This window comes from Takifugu rubripes, chromosome 16 (genome assembly GCF_901000725.2).
Source record: "Takifugu rubripes chromosome 16, fTakRub1.2, whole genome shotgun sequence".
Lineage (NCBI taxonomy): Eukaryota > Metazoa > Chordata > Actinopteri > Tetraodontiformes > Tetraodontidae > Takifugu > Takifugu rubripes.
The window spans coordinates 12924725-12945747 of record NC_042300.1 but is presented as its reverse complement, the minus strand read 5'-3'; the positions used below and the strand labels follow the sequence as shown (position 1 = coordinate 12945747).

Below are 21023 nucleotides of genomic sequence, written 5' to 3'. Positions count from 1 at the left end.
ACGTTTTGCGCCTCATGACCTTTGAGCATCCTCCCGTTCAGGCTCAAAGCGTCTCCTAACGGGGAACATCTCCCCTGTCGGGGGTGCGCTCTGTGCAGCTCCGAGGGTCGGTTGTAACGTAGCGTAGCTGTGCAGTGAAAATGCTAATTATGGTTTCACTTTATGACCAGTTTCAGGGATTTTCTTTGCATTATTGCACCGTTTAATGATTCCCTGATCGATTTAAGCAGCTTCTCCGACCGTCAGTGATGCTAAAGGGGTGCGTAGCATTTTAGCCTCAGCCATGGCTAATCTATTAGTGGCTCACTCATTCGCTAGCGTGGCCAGCAGATTAGCGAACGTGATTGGCTTATCCATAAATCCTCTGATGCGTGTGGACACATCATCACGGGAGTAATCGTCTGTCATAAATGGAGATTTGAAAGATCCTTTCAGTGGAGATAAAGCGAGCTGTCAGCTGTTTGTGTCCCAACGGAAAATAAAACAATCAAAGGCCATAAGGTGTAAAAAAGGTGAAGCAACTCTATCAAAGGTGCTCGTTGAGTTGGCGTCTAGAGATTCTAATTAAACAGTCATACACGCAGCACTGCCCCCTTGTCTGACCTTCTCTTGTTAATTAGTTATTATTCATTAGCACATCCGAGTGTGTGACGGCCGCAGCAGCTTGTTTGGACGACCCAGACGTTTCCTTACGTTCTCGGCCTGAACGCACTTTAGTGTCTTCAGTGGTGCTGCACTAAATACCCCGACAGACCCTCGTCTCACCCTCTCACCCTTTTATACTCCCACCCTCTCACCCTTTTATACCCTCGTCTCACCCTTTTATACCCTCGTCTCACCCTTTTATACCCTCGTCTCACCCTCTCACCCTTTTATACTCCCACCCTCTCACCCTCTCACCCTTTTATCCCCTCGTCTCACCCTCTCACCCTTTTATCCCCTCGTCTCACCCTCTCACCCTTTTATACTCCCACCCTCTCACCCTTTTATACCCTCGTCTCACCCTCTCACCCTTTTATACCCTCGTCTCACCCTCTCACCCTTTTATACTCTCACCCTCTCACCTTGAGGCGGGTCTCCCCGGTCCAGCCTCGGGCAGCGCTCACCAGGACCCGCCAACACCAGCGTAACGACACGTGGGTATCGTCAGTGGGGCGTGAGCCCCTCTGGTCCTTCGCTGGTACTGCACCCACAGGGCAGTTAGGCTTAGGCTGCCCGATCCAGCCAGAACGCCGACGGTTAACCGACTCTCAGCGCTGCCGACTTTAGGGAACATTTAAACGTCTGTGCCTAAATGAATTAGAATGAAGTTAGCCCAGTTTAGCGGAATCTTACCTGTCCCGGCACACATTCTTTTTGTTTCTGACTGGATGTTAAGGAGGCATTTTAGGTTTTGTATCATCCGACATTAGTGATTTGAAACAATGGTAGTGACACGGAGGGGGCGGAGCCACCGGGCAAAATATAAAGCCTAATTCACAGGCTGATACTTTTGAAACGGGAATTTTCTGGCTGCACTCCTGTTGTCGTAACATCTGTTGACACATCAGGACCCTACAGCACCTTTAAATAGGGTTCTAACGATTTATTCTGTTTTTAGAATGTTGTTAAAATACTATTTATCTTTTCTGTGCATCCTCCACCAACAGGACGTTAGCAGATGGCTAACGTCCCTTTAAGGGTCATTAAAGTCTCCCTGGACTCACCTGGCTTGGTATTATATCAGCCTCTTAATTACGAGAGACAAATTCCCCCAGAAATCACCTTTTCCTTGTTTTCCTCTCAAACGCCACCCTGGTTCCGAGGGTGTGCTTTAACGTGGATGACAGTGTCAGGGTTACAGGAAGTAACGTTCTCTCATGCCTCTGTGCTTCCTCGCTGAGACACGTGTAACCTAAACGAGAAGTTTGAGCCTGAGGGACGCTGGAAGGTGGTGGCGGAGGAGCCTCTTTAGGAGGAGCGCTTGCGTAATAATGCATCCCACCTGTGCTCCAAACAGAGGAAACGGCTGTGGGACCCGGCCCAAGAGGCCGAAGCTCCACAGTGTGTTTGAGCCTGTTGTCATAGCGACAGCGAGCCAGCCAACTCCCCGCGAGGCTCCTGCCCAACCAGGGTTCCGTTAGAACCTCCCGGCTGGAGGTGCTGGAGGACACAGACGGCCGCTCCGGCCCCCGTGCACCTGTGCAGGTGCTGGAGGTGCTGGAGGTGGTGGAGGTGGTGCAGGTGGTGCACCTGTGCAGGTGGTGCAGGTGCTGGAGGTGGTGCACCTGTGCAGGTGCTGGAGGTGGTGCAGGTGCTGGAGGTGGTGCACCTGTGCAGGTGGTGCAGGTGCTGGAGGTGGTGCACCTGTGCAGGTGCTGGAGGTGGTGCAGGTGCTGGAGGTGGTGCAGGTGCTGGAGGTGCTGCACCTGTGCAGGTGGTGCAGGTGCTGGAGGTGGTGCAGGTGCTGGAGGTGGTGCAGGTGCTGGAGGTGCTGGAGGTGGTGCAGGTGCTGGAGGTGGTGCAGGTGCTGGAGGTGCTGCACCTGTGCAGGTGGTGCAGGTGCTGGAGGTGGTGCAGGTGCTGGAGGTGGTGCAGGTGCTGGAGGTGGTGCAGGTGCTGGAGGTGGTGCAGGTGCTGACTGACTGTCTGTGTGTTTCTCTAGGCTGCTGAACGTGCTCTGCTGCAGCCTGGACTCCTGGGTGCTGCTGGAGAGCCAGTACGGCGTCTCCTCCATGCTGCTGCGCAGCCAGAGGGAGAACGTGGCCGACGGCGACGGGTACGAACCCCCAACAGGAGACACGGAGGCGGCTGATCCGGGGCCTGCTGGCTGGTCCCGGACACAGCTCCTGGTTTAGGGATCGTTTCTTGATCGCCTCCTGTCCCCGACAACCTGCTGACGTCACCGTGGTTCTGCCCCCTCGGCTGAAGCTGAAGCACAACCTTTCATTCGACCCCTCATTTCTTTCCTCTTTTCTTTTATTCACAAAGGACCGAGTGCAAATTTCCTTTGATGGGAACATTTTTGAGCCCAAATTGCTTCGGCCACTTGAAACAGGCCCGAGGCTTCAGCCTTAAAAACGCTCCATATCCATAAGAGTTCCAACTTTTGGAGAAGCTTGTTCATGGAAGCATTTGGCCTCCATTAAAAGACTCTTTAAAGCTGCGTCCTGGTGTCTAGTATTGTAGAGCTATAGCGGCTCTACTCTAACCTGTTCTACTCTAACCTGTTCTACACTAACCTGTTCTACTCTAACCTGTTCTACTCTAACCTGTTCTACACTAACCTGTTCTACTCTAACCTGTTCTACACTAACCTGTTCTACACTAACCTGTTCTACTCTAACCTGTTCTACTCTAACCTGTTCTACACTAACCTGTTCTACCCTAACCCTAACCCTAACCCTAACCCTGTTCACCTGCCCAGCTCTTACCAAGATTCCAGGAACTAAACTTCTTCTTCCATTAAACCTGCTCAGGGAGTTCATCATCGACGCTCTGTCCGTGGAGAGGAATCACCTGCTGGTCCGGGTTGGTGTGCTGGGGGGTCCGTCTGAGAGGAGACTCCCCCCTCGGGATCTGCAGCAGGTCAGAGTTGCTCTGCTTCAGTCTTTAGGTCTTAATAATGTTAAGTTTGTTCGTCTGCATGTGGAAGCTTCCCACACTCAGTAGGGTTATGGTTAGGGTTAGGGTTAGGGTTAGAGGGTTAGGGTTAGGGTTAGAGGGTTAGGGTTAGGGTTAGAGGGTTAGGGTTAGAGGGTTAGGGTTAGAGGGTTAGGGTTAGGGTTAGAGGGTTAGGGTTAGAGGGTTAGGGTTAGGGTTAGAGGGTTAGGGTTAGAGGGTTAGGGTTAGAGGGTTAGGGTTAGGGTTAGGGTTAGAGGGTTAGGTTAGAGGGTTAGAGGGTTTAGGGTTAGGGTTAGAGGGTTAGGGTTAGAGGGTTAGAGGGTTAGAGGGTTAGGGTTAGGGTTAGGGTTAGAGGGTTAGGGTTAGAGGGTTAGAGGGTTAGGGTTAGAGGGTTAGAGGGTTAGAGGGTTAGGGTTAGAGGTTAGGGTTAGAGGGTTAGAGGGTTAGGGTTAGGGTTAGAGGGTTAGGGTTAGAGGGTTAGGGTTAGAGGGTTAGGGTTAGAGGGTAGAGGGTTAGGGTTAGAGGGTTAGGGTTAGAGGTTAGAGGGTTAGGGTTAGAGGGTTAGGGTTGGTTAGGGTAGGGGTTAGGGTTAGGGGTAGGGTTAGAGGGTTAGGGTTAGGGTTAGAGGGTTAGAGGGTTAGGGTTAGAGGGTTAGGGTTAGGGTTAGAGGGTTAGGGTTAGAGGGTTAGGGTTAGGGTTAGGGTTAGAGGGTTAGGGTTTAGAGGGTTAGGGGTTAGGGTTTGAGGGTTAGAGGGTTAGGGTTAGAGGTTAGAGGGTTAGGGTTAGAGGGTTAGGGTTAGAGGGTTAGGGTTAGGGTTAGGGTTAGAGGGTTAGGGTTAGAGGGGTAGAGGGTTAGGGGTAGGGTTTTAGAGGGTTAGAGGGTTAGGGTTAGGGTTAGAGGGTTAGAGGGTTAGGGTTAGAGGGTTAGGGTTAGAGGGTTAGGGTTAGGGTTAGAGGGTTAGGGTTAGAGGGTTAGGGTTAGAGGGTTAGGGTTAGGGGTTAGGGTTAGATGGTTAGGGTTAGAGGGTTAGGGTTAGAGGGTTAGGGGTTAGGGTTAGAGGGTTAGGGGTTAGGGTTAGAGGGTTAGGGTTAGAGGGTAGGGTTGGGGGTTAGGGGTTAGGGTTAGGGTTAGAGGGTTAGGGTTAGAGGGTTAGGGTTAGAGGGTTAGGGTTAGGGTTAGAGGGTTAGGGTTAGGGTTAGGGGTTAGGGTTAGGGTTAGAGGGGTTAGGGTTAGAGTTAGAGGGTTAGGGTTAGGGTTAGAGGGTTAGGGTTAGGGGGTTAGGGTTAGGGGGTTAGGGTTAGAGGGTTAGGGGTTAGGGTTAGAGGGTTAGGGTTAGGGTTAGAGGGTTAGGGTTAGAGGGTTAGGGTTAGGGTTAGGGTTAGAGGGTTAGGGTTAGAGGGTTAAGGTTAGAGGGTTAGAGGGTTAGGGTTAGAGGGTTAGGGTTAGGGTTAGGGTTAGGGGTTAGGGTTAGAGGGTTAGGGGTTAGAGGGTTAGGGTTAGAGGGTTAGGGTTAGGGTTAGAGGGTTAGGGTTAGAGGGTTAGGGTTAGGGTTAGAGGGTTAGAGGGTTTGGGTTAGGGTTAGAGGGGTTAGGGTTAGAGGGTTAGAGGGTTAGAGGGTTAGGGTTAGGGTTAGAGGGTTAGGGTTAGAGGGTTAGGGTTAGGGTTAGAGGGTTAGGGTTAGAGGGTTAGGGTTGGGGTTAGGGGTTAGGGTTAGGGTTAGAGGGTTAGGGTTAGAGGGTTAGCGTTAGAGGGTTAGGGGTTTAGGGTTAGAGGGTTAGGGTTAGGGTTAGAGGGTTAGGGTTAGAGGGTTAGGGGTTAGGGTTAGGGTTAGAGGGTTTGGGTTAGGGTTAGAGGGTTAGGATTAGGGTTAGAGGGTTAGGGTTAGGGTTAGGGTTAGAGGGTTAGGGTTAGAGGGTTAGGGGTTAGGGTTAGGGTTAGAGGGTTAGGGTTAGGGTTAGAGGGTTAGGTTAGAGGGTTAGAGGGTTAGGGTTAGAGGGTTAGGGTTAGGGGTTAGAGGGTTAGGGTTAGAGGGTTAGGGTTAGGGTTAGAGGGTTAGGGGTTAGAGGGTTAGGGTTAGAGGGTTAGGGTTAGGGTTAGAGGGTTAGGGTTAGGGTTAGAGGGTTAGGATTAGGGTTAGAGGGTTAGGGTTAGAGGGTTAGAGGGTTAGGGTTAGGGTTAGAGGGTTAGAGGGTTTGGGTTAGGGTTAGAGGGTTAGAGGGTTAGGATTAGGGTTAGAGGGTTAGGATTAGGGTTAGAGGGTTAGGGTTAGAGGGTTAGAGGGTTAGAGGGTTAGGGTTAGAGGGTTAGGGTTAGGGTTAGAGGGTTAGGGTAGAGGGTTAGGGTTAGGGGGTTAGGGTTAGGGGGTTAGGTTAGAGGGTTAGGGTTAGAGGGTTAGGGTTAGGGTTAGGGTTAGGGTTAGAGGGTTAGGGTTAGAGGGTTAGGGGTTAGGGTTAGAGGGTTAGGGTTAGAGGGTTAGAGTTAGAGGGTTAGAGGTTAGGGTTAGAGGGTTAGGGTTAGGGTTAGGGTTAGGGGTTAGAGGGTTAGGGTTAGAGGGTTAGGGTTAGAGGGTTAGGGTTAGAGGGTTAGGGTTAGGGTTAGGGTTAGGGTTAGAGGGTTAGGGTTAGGGTTAGGATTAGGGTTAGAGGGTTAGGGTTAGGGTTAGGGTTAGGGTTAGAGGGTTAGGGGTTAGGGTTAGAGGGTTAGGGTTAGGGTTAGGGTAGAGGTTAGGGTTAGAGGGTTAGGGGTTAGGGTTAGAGGGTTAGGGTTAGAGGTTAGAGGTTAGAGGGTTAGAGGGTTAGGGTTAGAGGGTTAGGGTTAGGGTTAGGGTTAGGGTTAGGGGTTAGAGGGTTAGGGTTAGAGGGTTAGGGTTAGAGGGTTAGGGGTTAGAGGGGTTAGGGTTTAGAGGGTTAGGTTAGGGTTAGAGGGTTAGGGTTAGGGGTTAGGGTTAGGATTAGGGTTAGAGGGTTAGGGTTAGAGGGTTAGGGTTAGGGTTAGAGGGTTAGAGGGTTTGGGTTAGGGTTAGAGGGTTAGGATTAGGGTTAGAGGGTTAGGATTAGGGTTAGAGGGTTAGGGTTAGAGGGTTAGAGGGTTAGGGTTAGAGGGTTAGGGTTAGGGTTAGGATTAGGGTTAGAGGGTTAGGGTTAGAGGGTAGAGGGTTAGGGTTAGAGGGTTAGAGGGTTAGAGGGTTAGGGTTAGAGGGTTAGGGTTAGAGGGTTAGGGTTAGGGTTAGAGGGTTAGGGTTAGAGGGTTAGGGTTAATGTAAGATGTTACCTTCACTGTAAATGTGCTGCCCTCTAGGTTATTAGCATTTGAGGGCTTTTCCCTGATATCTATCTTGAACTCTTGTTGTCTATTCAGCAATGTTGAATTTGGCATTTCAAAGACCTTCTGGTCCACTGGTGACCTCATCCTGGCTGGTTAATCCCTGCGGAGTGTTGGTGCAGCTTCATTGTAATGCTTGGAGGCCCAGTGAGGACTCGGGGGGATACTGGAAGAACCCCGGAGGTGGATCGTCCCTTCTTCCAGTTGCTTCTCCAGTTCCGCCGAGCCTAAACCCTAACCCTAAAGAGTCAGCCACTCATAACGGCTTTTCCTTTCCACTCTTCCCGTCCTGACCTGGGGAGGCCAAACACCAACATCACCCTGTGGCCGGAGGCGTGCTGAGTGAATTTGTCCCGGTGATTATGTGTGCAGCCCTTTTCCTCCGCCACCAGGTCACATTCAGGGTTTCTCTCAGGTGTGCTTGAGCTTGATCAGGACTGATTATCGCCAGGCGGAGGGCTGCATGACACCTGGCTCCACAGATCAAATGGAAATATCTGAGCGTTGGAAGCAAATCTCATACTCTTGGACTGGAAGCGTCAGTCATGCACACGCTTCTGTATTTGTGGCGGGAGAACACAGGCTGAGGAGGGTAACGAGGCTGTCGGTTGAATTTCCACACCTTTGCTTTCAGGGGGAGCATCCTTACCCATGGCCCCTGTTTGGGTCTGAGCCCCCACCTCCCTGCTACAGTCTGCCACCCCCGAGGCTTCACCAGAACTCCCAAGGTGACGTAACACGGCCGCAGCGCCTCAGTCGGGCCCTGTTGTGAAGTCTGACCTCCGACTTCTCTGTCACAGAGTCCGAGATCGCTGCCTTCCTGGCATCGGCCATCGACTCCACAAACAGCGAGACCTGGCTGGAGACGTGTCAGCAGCTTTACAGGGAGGTCCTGACTTCCAACCCCAGCATCTGCTCTGGAAACTGTAAGTTTGAGAGGCGGCGTAACGGAGCGGACACTGTTCCGAGCCACGAATGAAGCAGGATGTTAGTGGCCAGCGGCTAGGCTGAGCAGCTCCTGACGTGATCTTCATCCCTGGAAGTGTGGGGACGACAACGACCGCTGTGATCCTTCACCACGACCGACCGTAGCAATGAGCACCTTCCTCACCTCTCTGCCTCGTTTCCTACCCACAATGCACTGCCTCTGCTTCGCGACCCGCACCGGGTCCACGTGTGAGCGAGCCAGGCCCAAAGCGCCCAACAGAAATGTGGGTGGATCTAATTTTCGATGGAGGCGTGACCTGTGAGTGGATTTAGTGGGATTTGACCATTTAAACGTATGGCGCGTTCCGCTGCTGTTTCTGACGCCCAAACAGCCCGGCGAGCCGCTGCCGACTGGACGATATCATCAAATTCACTTGCATTGTGGAGTTTAGCTGAATTACCTGCTAATGCGTTCAGCTGTGCAGCGGGAGCACCTCTTAAACCTAATTGCACGAACCTTTCCCATCAGCGCCTTTGACAGCCGCCGCCAAACGGCGCCGAGCTTTCTTTCCTTCTTTCCTTCTGTGGGAGTAAATAGCAGTTTAAAGAGGACAAAAACACATTCCAGTGGAGGGCTGGCAGTCTTGTTAATGGCAGCAGTGGAGGGTGATTGCTCTCTTTCATCAGGGCGACGCCTGTGGAAGCTCTCACGCTCGCTCTCTGGGGCTCATTTACGGCTTTTCACTGCAAGATTTATCAGCTGTTAAGCATCCGCCTGCTGCTTTATTTGCTGCATTAAGCACGCAAAAACCTGCCATTGTACCTTCTCCCGCAGAAACATGCTTCCAGAAAGCGCTTGCATTTGAAGGCTGACAACGAAACGAAGCGATTTCCTTGACAGTTGATTGAATCTTTAGCGCGTCCATAAAGAGGCCGTGATTACCACTTGTGTTCTTAATCGTGTCTGATGCAGCTGCGGGAGAAAGATGAGATTTGCCTGATATGGTGAAAGCAAACTGTCGCCTCGTCAAACCTGAGATTAGAGGGGTGAGAGTTCAAAACCTCCCATCTTCTCAGCTTATTGACTGTAAGAATGTTCTGCCTGTCGATGAGCTTGATTCACTGGTTCAGGCAGCGTGCTGCAGCCTCCCAGCACCTCCCAGAACTGTTCTGGTCCTGCCGGTACCGGCTGCCCTGGTGCTGCAGCCGTAATTATGCCGGAGCTTCTGCACGTCCTTTTCTGTTGCTTTAATCATTTATCTGTTTCCATGGGGGGGCACGGTGACCGCTGCTCAACGGCGGTTTAGCAATGGCTGGCCTCACAATTAGGAAGGTGCGGGTGCAAATCCCTCTGGGGCGCTAGCAGGTCCTCCCCGTGCCTGAGCCGGGTCTCAGGTACTCCGGCTCCTCCCACATTCCACAGAGGCGTTCGGACTCAGGCCAGAGGTGAATGGCTGCTCTAAACTGACCGAAGATGGATCCGTGATGTCTGATGAGTCTGGAAGCATCGTTTTCCTGCTATTATTATTGTTTGAATGAGGACGGGCCGGTGAGGGGAGCGTGCGGGGTGTGGTGCATCATGTGCTCCTGCTGCGTAGCGCCCTCACCTGGCTGGAAACCTTACTGCAGAACATGAAACACATTTATTACAGCCGATGGGAATTCTTTTGTGATGGGGCGTCATTGACATTGTGCCGTTATTCCAGCTGTCCATGTCTTCTCTTGCTAGTGCTGGCTGACCTTCTGGACAAGGTCGTCGCTCATCTATCCGGCTCCGCAGCAGAGTGCTTCTTCTCCCCAGCTCATCACAAAGGTCAGTGGGGAAAACGAACACATTCACCCGGTTGTTTCTCGCCAATTAAGTGAAAGACAAGGAAGTCCAAAGGTCATTCTCTGGACCGCTGAAGTGATCCGACATAAATCTTTACATTTTGAGACGGACCGACACACTGGAGCTGTAGTCCGACTCTGATCCGTTTGAGGTTGTGTTTGCTCACTGATACAGGTGCATTACAGTCACACGGTCCTATGTGTTACACCTGTGACGCCAGGATACGGGACTCACGTTCCTCAACACCCACCAGGCCACATCCCTGATTTTTATCCTTAGTTTAACCTTTAACCTTCATTTAAAGGCAGACTAACTGGTGGAGGCAACGAGGTTGGGGGAAGTGGGAAAACACCGGACAGGAAGTGAAGTCACCTGGAAAACACGGAGATAACCTCCGGGAGTGGTGCAGGCTCTCGGGGTCCGAGGCTGAAGACTCAGCCAGATGTGGCAGAGTTTAGTGGTGAATTACAAGGTGACTCTTTATTGTATCAGCGTCACTCAGGGGTGAAGGAGAATCGTCCTCAGATCTTCAAAGCTCTGAACTTGGTTTATCTGCCTGAGCAGCTCCTCTGCAGCCCGTCTCTGTGGAATCACGCAGCAGCAGAAGGGCTAAAGCAGCTAAAGTCCTCCGTTTTAAGAGTGTTAGTACCTCAGGTTGGAGTGAGCCCGTATCCTCTATCACAGCCGTTAATGATTCCAGGAGCTTGGTGTGTTTACTGGCCTGTGGGCTAAACAACCTGATCACACCGATGGCAACTACAAAGAAAAACCGCTAATTAGGGAATATTCTGCAAAACTGCATGTTTTCCCTTAAAGTCATAGCATACTAATTGGATCTGGCTCTTGTTTTGTCTAATTTTACTAAAGGGAACCAGCAGTTTCTCTCCCAGAAATTCCCAGCAAGCATTCGTGACGTTACTGGTCTGATTCCCTGTCTGTTGTGGCAAATCAGAGCAATCTGAAACGGATTCATCACTGAAAATGCTGGGTTCATTTAATGATTATGTTAATGAGCTGATTTAAATAATGATTATGCTAATGAGCTGCTTTAAACAATGATTATGTTAATGAGCTGCCTGTATAGTCAGAGTCACGTTGGAACAGATTTGAGGACAGGAGGCGGAATCACAACGTCTGCGTCACCAGTAGCTTCTCAGCGCTGCTGCACTCACACAGGCTGCAGGCGCTGCCATCTCAGGATGGGGGCCCCGGGCTGGAGGGGCCCCGAGCTGGAGGGGCCCCAAGCTGGAGGGGCCCCGAGCTGGAGGGGCCCCAAGCTGGAGCTGGAGCTGGAGGGGCCCCAAGCTGGAGGGGCCCCGAGCTGGAGCTGGAGCTGGAGGGGCCCCGAGCTGGAGGGGCCCCGAGCTGGAGGGGCTCCGAGCTGGAGGGGCCCCGAGCTGGAGCTGGAGGGGCCCCGAGCTGGAGGGGCCCCAAGCTGGAGCTGGAGGGGCCCTGAGCTGGAGCTGGAGGGGCCCTGAGCTGGAGGGGCCCCGAGCTGGAGCTGGAGGGCCCCGAGCTGCAGGGGCCCCGGGGAGACGGCTGGCATCGGTCAACTCCCCCACAAAGGGCCCCCTACTAGCTGCTGCTGGCTGTTAGGGGGTCCCGAGACACCGCCGATATTTATCCATATCATGGACACAACCACATACTAATAGTCGGTTTCTGCAGCATTTATGCTAATTCAGAGTTTGAGAGCTTAGCCAATAAGGTTAAACAGGTTTAAAATATTTTAAATAGGTTCCGAGTTAAAACCAACAAACTGAGAGAAGCAGATGCTGAAATCACAGTTCTGTTGGATTTAAACCGAGGTCGGATCCTTGACCTCCTTGGTATGGTCTCCATGCGAAGGATGCTGGTTCGAATCCCCGGCTGGAGATTTGTGGCAATATGCATTTTCTTTTTCTGGAGTAATTTTTTTTGCCTTTCAATTAATCAAAATAGATGAAAATACAAATAAATGTCTCCTAGCATGTTTTTGTTCTGGCCTGAATCACCGCCTGGCGGCGCCGGTCCAGACGGCCTCCCTGGCCTCCTTTGGCTGGAGCCCCCAGGGCGTCTGGCTTTAGTTGGATGGTTGATGTGGTGGAACGGGAAGCTGTAAAATGATTTATTCTTTCCGTTCAGTCTCTGGATTACATCCCAGTTTTGTGCGTGATCCTACAGTAGAGCGCACGTTAACGACATGTTAATAACACAACAGCAGCAGATCTGGAGGCTTTTTGTCCAGTAATTACTATTTTCAGCAGCTCATGATGTCACAGCAGTCACCCTTAGATCGGTCCGTCATTTTTAAATCAAAACATCAAATCCTTCCAACCGCTGGTGCTGGAAATAACCAACTTCTGAGGACCAGGGACGTGGCGGCACCACAGTCCAGATGAAATCATGATGTCACAGTTGTGTCTGACAGCCAACGAGAGCCGCGCAGCATCATCACTGTCATCCCAGTATTATATCCCATTAATCCCATTAATCCCAGCGAAGCCATCACCAGTGACCGCCGTCGCTCTAATCACCATTACACCAGCTCACTTGTCCGTTAATGTGCCTCATTACACTGACGCCAACGAGGCGGCTCCAGCCAAAGTGAGCACCTTAATAATATATGAGCTGGAAATCTACAGAAAGTTCCAGATGTTTCAGGAACAACGAGAAAAGGCTCCGACATTTCGGTTTGCAACCTCCAGTCATGTGACCAACATTTCCCCATTTTCTGCTCTATACATGCACAGAGTTTCTGTGGGTGTATCTTTGGTCACCAGTACAGGACTGGTCACCACTACAGGGCTGGTCACCAGTACAGGACTGGTCACCAGTACAGGACTGGTCACCAGTACAGGGCTGGTCACCAGTACAGGACTGGTCACCACTACAGGGCTGGTCACCAGTACAGGACTGGTCACCAGTACAGGTCACCACTCCAGGGCTGGTCACCACTACAGGGTTGGTCACCAGTACAGGGCTGGTCACCAGTGCAGGACTGGTCACCAGTACAGGGCTGGTCACCACTACAGGGCTGGTCACCACTACAGGACTGGTCACCAGTACAGGGTTGGTCACCAGTACAGGACTGGTCACCACTACAGGGCTGGTCACCAGTACAGGGTTGGTCACCACTACAGGGCTGGTCACCACTACAGGACTGGTCACCAGTACAGGGTTGGTCACCAGTACAGGACTGGTCACCAGTACAGGACTGGTCACCAGTACAGGTCACCACTACAGGGCTGGTCACCAGTGCACGGCTGGTCACCACTACAGGGCTGGTCACCAGTACAGGACTGGTCACCAGTGCAGGACTGGTCACCAGTACAGGTCACCAGTACAGGGCTGGTCACCAGTACAGGGCTGGTCACCACTGCAGGGCTGGTCACCACTACAGGGCAGGTCACCACTACAGGGCTGGTCACCGCTGCAGGGCTGGTCACCACTACAGGGCTGGTCACCAGTGCAGGACTGGTCACCAGTACAGGACTGGTCACCACTGCAGGGCTGGTCACCACTACAGGGCAGGTCACCAGTACAGGGCTGGTCACCACTACAGGGCTGGTCACCAGTGCAGGACTGGTCACCAGTACAGGGCTGGTCACCAGTGCAGGGCTGGTCACCAGTACAGGTCACCAGTACAGGGCTGGTCACCAGTGCAGGGCTGGTCACCAGTGCAGGACTGGTCACCAGTACAGGGCTGGTCACCAGTACAGGGCTGGTCACCAGTACTGGTCACCAGTGCAGGACTGGTCACCAGTGCAGGGCTGGTCACCAGTACAGGGCTGGTCACCAGTGCAGGACTGGTCACCAGTACAGGGCTGGTCACCAGTGCAGGGCTGGTCACCAGTGCAGGACTGGTCACCAGTACAGGGCTGGTCACCAGTACAGGGTCCCAGCTGCTGTTAGTAACCTTTTACACCTCTGTTATTGACCCGTGTAAACAGGAAGTGATGCGTTCTTTGGCTTCAGGTGAATTGGGTGTTAATGTGGCCGAACTGTGGAAACGAGACGTCAGTGGGCAGAGAAGCAGAGGGGTAATTAGCTCCTGCGGTGACGAGTTGCAGCATCTGTCTGTAGATTTAGAGAAGTTTGAATAATAAATGATGGAGACTAGAAAGAAGGAGGGAGGTGAACTTTGATTTATTATGCGTTTGTCAGGCAGGAGGAGCGCTCCTCCGACCGACCCACGGACAAGGCCTCAGTTTGCCTTTGTTGGGATTATTTATTCATCCACGTTCGCCCACGTCAAACTTGTTTAGTTTCTTTTTAAGCAGCTTTTGTACTGAAGTGTTTAGAAGTCAGTGATGTCAATTTATATAAAATCTTCTTAAACGTCTAAAATGAGCTTTTTTGTGATAATTGATGTTTTTTGTAACTCTTCCATGAAGCTTCGAGTCTTTTCTGCCTCCTTCCTGAAAACAGATCAAAACTATTGTGCAACTTCATTCTGTGATTTAATATTCATTAAAATATTCATTTATTAGCTTATATATGCTAAACACAGATTCATTTATTAGCAGGGTTACAGGTCAACCCTGACCCTAACCCTAACCCTGACCCTGACCCTAACCCTGACCCTAACCCTGACCCTGACCCTGACCCTGACCCTGACCCTAACCCTGACCCTGACCCTGACCCTGACCCTGACCCTAACCCTGACCCTGACCCTGACCATGACCCTGACCCTAACCCTGACCCTGACCCTGACCCTGACCCTGACCCTGACCCTGACCCTGATCCTGACTTGGAGCTGCTAATAACCTGGTGTCTGTTTTCCAGCGGAGGAGTGGAGCATTGAAGGCACCCTTCTATCACCTGTGGAGCACCTGGGAGTCCACACCTGCGTCAGGTAAAATCTGGGACCTCGCAGAGATCCTGACCTTCAGGAATATGAGGCTGGAGACCTTTGATGACCTGTATGACCTCTGGCTTACTCAGCTAACTTAGCTTCACCTTTCTGGACCAACAAAACCCCCAAAACATCCAACAGGTTTTTAGAGGCAACCAAAAACCCAAAGTGGTCCGAAACCACCAGCACAGGAACCAACAAAACTCGGAGTGTGTTCGGGAGCAGCCAGGACACCTTCGTAGCCCTGCTGAGGTACCGGACCCCAGAGGTACCGGACCACATGGTGCTGACAACGGGCCCTGCAGGGACCTGGAGAGTCCCCCCCAACCCCCAAAGGGATAAAGGGGTGCAGCCAGGGAGCAGCTGAAACCTTCAGCACCCTTCAAGGCCCCGACCCCCAGAGAAGCCCCAGAGTGGGCGCTGCGTTATCAGAGCATTAGCATACTTAGCTTACTCTGCGTTATCAGCGCATTAGCATACTTAGCTTACTCTGCGTTATCAGAGCATTAGCATACTTAGCTTACTCTGCGTTATCAGAGCATTAGATACTTAGCTTACTCTGCGTTATCAGAGCATTAGCATACTTAGCTTACTCTGCGTTATCAGAGCATTAGCATACTTAGCTTACTCTGCGTTATCAGAGCATTAGGATACTTAGCTTACTCTGCGTTATCAGAGCATTAGCATACTTAGCTTACTCTGCGTTATCAGAGCATTAGCATACTTAGCTTACTCTTTATTTGCCCACTCTGACTGGTGCTCGTGGTCTCGGCCGACTCGTTTCCGTCTTTAACGATACCCCGCTGTGACATCACGCCGTGGTTCTGGGAGCTGTTGGCACGAAAGCGCCATGTTAGCACTTTTTGAGTGTTGCCCGCAGAGACGTCTGTCTCAGAGGATTTAAAGTTGTTGGACATGAATTTGTGGTAAATCCTCAACTTGCCAGTGTCAGACTAAATCTGACTGTGCTGGACTTGTAAAAACGGGCTGTATTTCCACGGGGCCAGTGGGATATTATTAAAATCACATTCACAGGAGGGCAGCCAAATCCCACAAATCCCAGACAACACTGCTCATCATCGGAAAACTGCTGCCTCATCACCCACAAAGCTGCGTTCTTCTCCTCTTCACCTTTAAAGGGATTATTTAGGAGGAAGATGGCATCAGCTAGCTGGAGCTAATGTGGAGTTGCCTTAGGGTTAGGGTTAACCGTGCTATAGCCAGCACAGCTAGCGTGCTAGCCTAACCCTAACCGTGCTATAGCCAGCACGACTAGCGTGCTAGCCTAACCCTAACCGTGCTATAGCCAGCACGGCTAGCGTGCTAGCCTAACCCTAACCGTGCTATAGCCAGCACGGCTAGCGTGCTAGCCTTACCCTAACCGTGCTATAGCCAGCACGGCTAGCGTGCCACGGCTAGCTGTGTAATTCTCTGTGCCTCCGCAGGTACGGCCGCTACCTCGGGCTGCTGAGGGACGATGCTGCGCCTGATTTGACTCTGCTCCTGAGACGGGTGAAGGCGTTCCTGTCCTCACAGAGAATCGAACCCTCTCCAGAACTCCGTATCCTGCCTGTGTTTTCAGTCCTACTGTGGAATCCTCTTATTTAGGAGGGGCCGTTCTTGATTAAGCACCAAAAGTTATTAAATTCTGAACGATAAAAGTCTGCTTTAATTCTTCCTCACGTGTGATTTCAACTTTTCATTAATTTAAGCATAAATCTGGGGTTTTACTGACCTGGTTTATGACTCCCTCGTGCTCTTAGTGTCATATTCTCTGACTTATAACGGCGGTCTGGGAGCGGCTGATTTGCCTTTTGCCGTCGTGACTCCAAAAGCTTGATTCTGCTTGTTTACCGGCTCCATTTGGACCCTGAACTCGGTGCCCAGGCCCTCAGCAGGAAGGCTACCCGGGCCACGACTGGCTGGCCTCCAGCGTCTTCATGGTTACGCGTGGGGAGGCGGAGCGCTCGCTGAGGCTGCTGCTCCGCCTCTCCTGCCTGCTCCCCTCCGCCTTCATCTGGCCCGCCAGGATCCACGCTTCAGTCAGTCCGGAAACACCACGACACCGTTTGGGTCAGTGTTGGCTCAGTTTCTAACGTGTGCGGTCTTTGATCCAGATCCACCTCCCCGGGGCGGTGGCAGGGTCGGGCGCCCCCCCGCTTTACTGGTGCACAGCTCACTACGTGGAGATGCTGCTGAAGGCGGAAGTTCCTCTGGTCCACTCGGCCTTCAGGGTGTCAGGATTCACCCCGTCTCAGGTAGGGTTAGGGTTAGGGTTAGTCCAGCACGTCCCCTACCCACCCCCCCCCCCCCCCCCACCAAAAGGAGCCCCCACATATCCTGGTCCTGCTCCAGGTTTCTCCCTGTTTGAGGGGTCCGGCCCTGCTGGGATTCTTTGATTGGAACAACGATGATTTGATTGGCTGAGACAAACGATTCAAACTTAACGGTGTGTTGAAGTGCTGATGCTAGCGCCACCTCAAGGTTGCTACAAGTTTAGCGAGGAAACGTCCCAGAAAAGTCACCACTAGAGACAAACACACTCAACCTCAGCTAATATGGCTCATGGAAGGTTGAGCAACAGTTAGCCGCTAGCAAAACGTGTCACAAAATGGGGACTTAAACTAAAGCTGTGTGGAGACGTCGAAAGTTTCAATTCTCAAAACAACAAATGTATATTTGATGTTTAGGCTGTTTGAGGCCCAAAACCTTTTAGCTTAGCGTCTCTCTTTGCTTTCAAAGGAGCTAATGAGCGCACGTTTCCCCCTCTGACATGGGAAGATCTATTCCCAGACCCTCGAGCTGTGGTAGCGTGAAAGCGCCGCCATGGCGACCGGGTGCTGGGATGTGTTGGTCTTGAAACAGCTCTGCAGAATGTGCTGCAGGGAAACGTTGGGAAACGCAAAACCGTCACAAACGTCTCTTTTCCTTATCGACCGCCGCCGCTACGCTAATCACATCGCTAATCATGATGTCAGCAAAAATAGGACTTTTTACAAGTTTGTTTGGTCTTTCAAGGCTGAAATTGATCTTTTTTCCTGTTATGGCCACCAAACGTGTATCATCTGTCCCCTGTTGCCCCCCCCCCCCCCCCCCCATCCCAGACTGTCCTTTTCCATTCTTGCCCCCCCCCCCCGTATCGGCGGCGATAGCGCAGAATCGGCTCCTGCCGGCGCGTTTAGGTGGTCCGCTGCCTTCCTGTGGTGCGGGTCATTAACAGGAAGTCAGGTGATCATTTCTAACCATGCTGGTAGTTGTTGTTGCAGATTTAATGGAGCCATTAGAAGCCTCACATCTTCTCATCATGATCAGTAGCAGCACGGAGGGTCCGGACTAACACCTGGACTCCTCACGCATCACTTCCTGTTGCAACGGTCCACACAGGTGACCTGCGTTCGTGCTCCCCACAGATGTGCCTCCACTGGCTGGCTCAGTGCTTCTGGAACTACCTGGACTGGACGGAGGTCTGCCACTACCTCTGCTGCTGCGTGCTGATGGGCGCCGACTACCAGGTTTACACGTGCGTGGCCGCCTTCAAGCACCTGCAGCCACAGATCCTGCAGCACACCCAGAGGCAGGAGCTGCAGCTCTTCCTCAAGGTGAGTCCGAGCGGAGGCTCCACGAGGCTCCAGCAGCTGGAGGGCGGGGGAGCCACCCTAGCCCCTAACCCCTAGCCCCTAACCCCTAGCCCCTAACCCCTAACCCCTAGCCCCTAACCCCTAACCCCTAGCCCCTAACCCCTAGCCCCTAACCCCTAGCCCCTAGCCCCTAACCCCTAAACCCTAGCCCCTAGCCCCTAACCCCTAACTCCTAGCCCCTAACCCCTAACCCCTAGCCCTAACCCCTAACCCCTAACCCCTAACCCCTAACCCCTAGCCCCTAACCCCTAAACCCTAGCCCCTAACCCCTAGCCCCTAGCCCCTAACCCCTAACCCCTAGCCCCTAACCCCTAGCCCCTAACCCCTAGCCCCTAGCCGCTAGCCCCTAACCCCTAGCCCCTAACCCCTAACCCCTAACCCCTAGCCCCTAACCCCTAGCCCCTAGCCCCTAGCCCCTAACCCCTAACCCCTAACCCCTAACCCCTAGCCCCTAGCCCCTAACCCCTAACCCCTAACCCCTAGCTCCTAGCCCCTAACCCCTAGCCCCTAACCCCTAACCCCTAGCCCCTAGCCCCTAACCCCTAGCCCCTAACCCCTAACCCCTAACCCCTAGCTCCTAGCCCCTAACCCCTAGCCCCTAGCTCCTAGCCCCTAACCCCTAGCCCCTAACCCCTAACCCTAGCCCCTAGCCCCTAGCTCCTAGCCCCTAACCCCTAGCCCCTAGCTCCTAGCCCCTAACCCCTAGCCCCTAACCCCTAACCAGCGTGACGCTCCAAGAATGTCCATCGATGGCTTTGGAGGCATCGGAGGAGGAGAAGCCCCCAGGACGGCCCAGAGAGGGGGGCTCCTCTGTGTCGCTGTTTTGACAGACCTAAGACCGTGCTGTGTCTCTGGTTGTGGAGCGGCTGATCCCGGAGCGGCTGATCCCGGAGCGGCTGATCCCGGAGCGGCTGATCCCGGAGCAGCTGATCCCGGAGCAGCGTCCTTTACTAAAAGCAGCACATCTCAGTCAGACTCAGCGTCAGTGAAATGCTCCTTTTCTTCGGCCATCGGGGTTCTGAAGCTTTTCACCTGTGGAGTCCTTATCACAGCCAAAGCCCCCCACCCCATAATAACCATGGAGCCACCAGCTGACCAGCCCTTTCTTTAGCTGGTGCTGGACTCCATGGTGGTTTCTGTCCTCAACACGTTCCTGTGAACGATGGTGCTCATTTCAGGACGTCCGGCTGGAGCTCGCCAGGAGACTCGGAGGCGGGCAGATGATTCCGCGGCGTCGCTCCAGAGACACAGTGGTTGTTGGTTCAAGCCCTTTTTCCTGCTCCTATGAGCTGGAGTTGAAATGATTAAACTCACCTTTATTATTAATGTCAGCTTTTTATTAGCTTAGACGAGGAACTAGCATCCGCAGCGCGAGAGGCTAATTGCTAACCATTGTCGCCACCCGCCCCGCGCTAGTTGGATTTACATGTAAACTTCGAGATGTGTTTTAATGGGTTTCCTGTAATTGATTGCTCTCATAACTACTTTACAAACTAATTCCATTTCCAAAACCACGTCGTGCGCGTTGGAAGAGCAGCAGAACTCATTAAATGGCCACAGCGAACTGATGGCATCATCAGCACGTTGCTATTCAGCGCACGTCTCCCTGGCTGCTAATTGATGAAGCTCCAGCTCGATCTTTGCTGTGTGGAGGTGTTTGCGTTCCCAGAGGCTCGCCGGCGTCAGGCTGTCGGCACAGCGCCACGCGGCAATTACAGCCGCCGGGTTCAACCCCGAGCGGACGGAGTCTCCAACTAAAATGTTCTTGTTCCTGGGTGGACTTTAGAGACAGAATACACAGATTAGACGTGACGGCGTTGGTTCTTTCAGCGCCTTCTGTGGACCTGGTTATGTTGGGCAGTAGCTAAAAGAGGGTTTAATAGAGAGAAGGTGGGCTTTTATCCTAACTTCAAAACTACAAACCCAAAACTGCTCCAGGTTCTGATTGATTGGTTCCGTTCTGCTCTTCTCCTGCAGGAGGACCCGATCCGGGGTTTCAGGGTCTGCGACTACCTGCAGTTCATGATGGAGCTGGAGCGGAGCTACCGGAGCGTCGTTCTCACGGCCATGAGGAGCATCTGCAGCACGGCCGAGTGAGGCCAGCTGACCCGACCCGACCCGACCCGACCCGACCCGTCGCCCACCGGCTGACGGCGACCATCAGATCTACAGTTTCATTTAGAAAGGACCTCAGAGGACCTCAGAGGACCCCAGAGGACCCCAGAGGACCCCAGAGGACCTCAGAGGACCTCAGAGGACCTCAGAAAGGACCCCAGAGGACCTCAGAGGACCTCAGAAAGGACCCCAGAGGACCTCAGAGGACCCCAGAGGACCTCAGAGGACCTCAGAGGACCTCAGAAAGGACCCCAGAGGACCTCAGAGGACCTCAGAGGACCTCAGAAAGGACCCCAGAGGACCTCAGAGGACCTCAGAGGATCCCAGAGGACCTCAGAGGAGGTGAAAACTGATCCCAACGTGACGCCAAGATCGGCATCAACACGCTTCTTTGGCTCCTCGAGACAGTTAATTGACTCTATTTTGAGGAGTTTGGACGCTTCCCGATGTCTGGATGCTCCCCTTCAGCAGGGAACCCGTCACAGCCGAGAGGTCCAAACGGGTGTTGACTCTGGCGGCGGGCTAACCTGGAGACGGAGGAGCCTAGCTACAGCGGGATAGCTCGCGTGTGTGACATGAACCGTTTGCCCGCTGGTCTCAGCAGCCTTGGGATCAACCTGGCTTCCAGGGTTTCATCCCGGTTTTCCCATCACATCATTAATGCCAGGACGCATCACCTGTCCTGGCGCCGGTGCTCGCATGAAAGATGCATGAGGAGGCATCGTGGCCACAAACCCTCATTAGCGCCCC

General features: G+C 52.8%; 1 protein-coding gene across 6 annotated transcripts in view; it reads left to right on the top strand.

The window, feature by feature from the left end:
• LOC115246495 (protein broad-minded-like) overlaps window positions 1-20442 on the top strand; it is a 40087-nt gene extending 19645 nt beyond the window's left edge. For all 6 annotated transcript variants that reach the window (XM_029849617.1, XM_029849620.1, XM_029849616.1 and 3 more), the window contains 11 exons: window positions 2645-2758; window positions 3459-3567; window positions 7560-7653; window positions 7726-7851; window positions 9582-9665; window positions 14451-14520; window positions 15966-16081; window positions 16408-16562; window positions 16638-16778; window positions 17931-18119; window positions 20136-20442. In XM_029849617.1, coding sequence (XP_029705477.1) covers window positions 2645-2758; window positions 3459-3567; window positions 7560-7653; window positions 7726-7851; window positions 9582-9665; window positions 14451-14520; window positions 15966-16081; window positions 16408-16562; window positions 16638-16778; window positions 17931-18119; window positions 20136-20255 — 1318 coding nt within the window. In that variant the 3' untranslated portion in view covers window positions 20256-20442. The remainder of the gene's footprint in view (window positions 1-2644; window positions 2759-3458; window positions 3568-7559; window positions 7654-7725; window positions 7852-9581; window positions 9666-14450; window positions 14521-15965; window positions 16082-16407; window positions 16563-16637; window positions 16779-17930; window positions 18120-20135) is intronic.
• The last annotated feature ends 581 nt before the right edge of the window (window positions 20443-21023 follow it).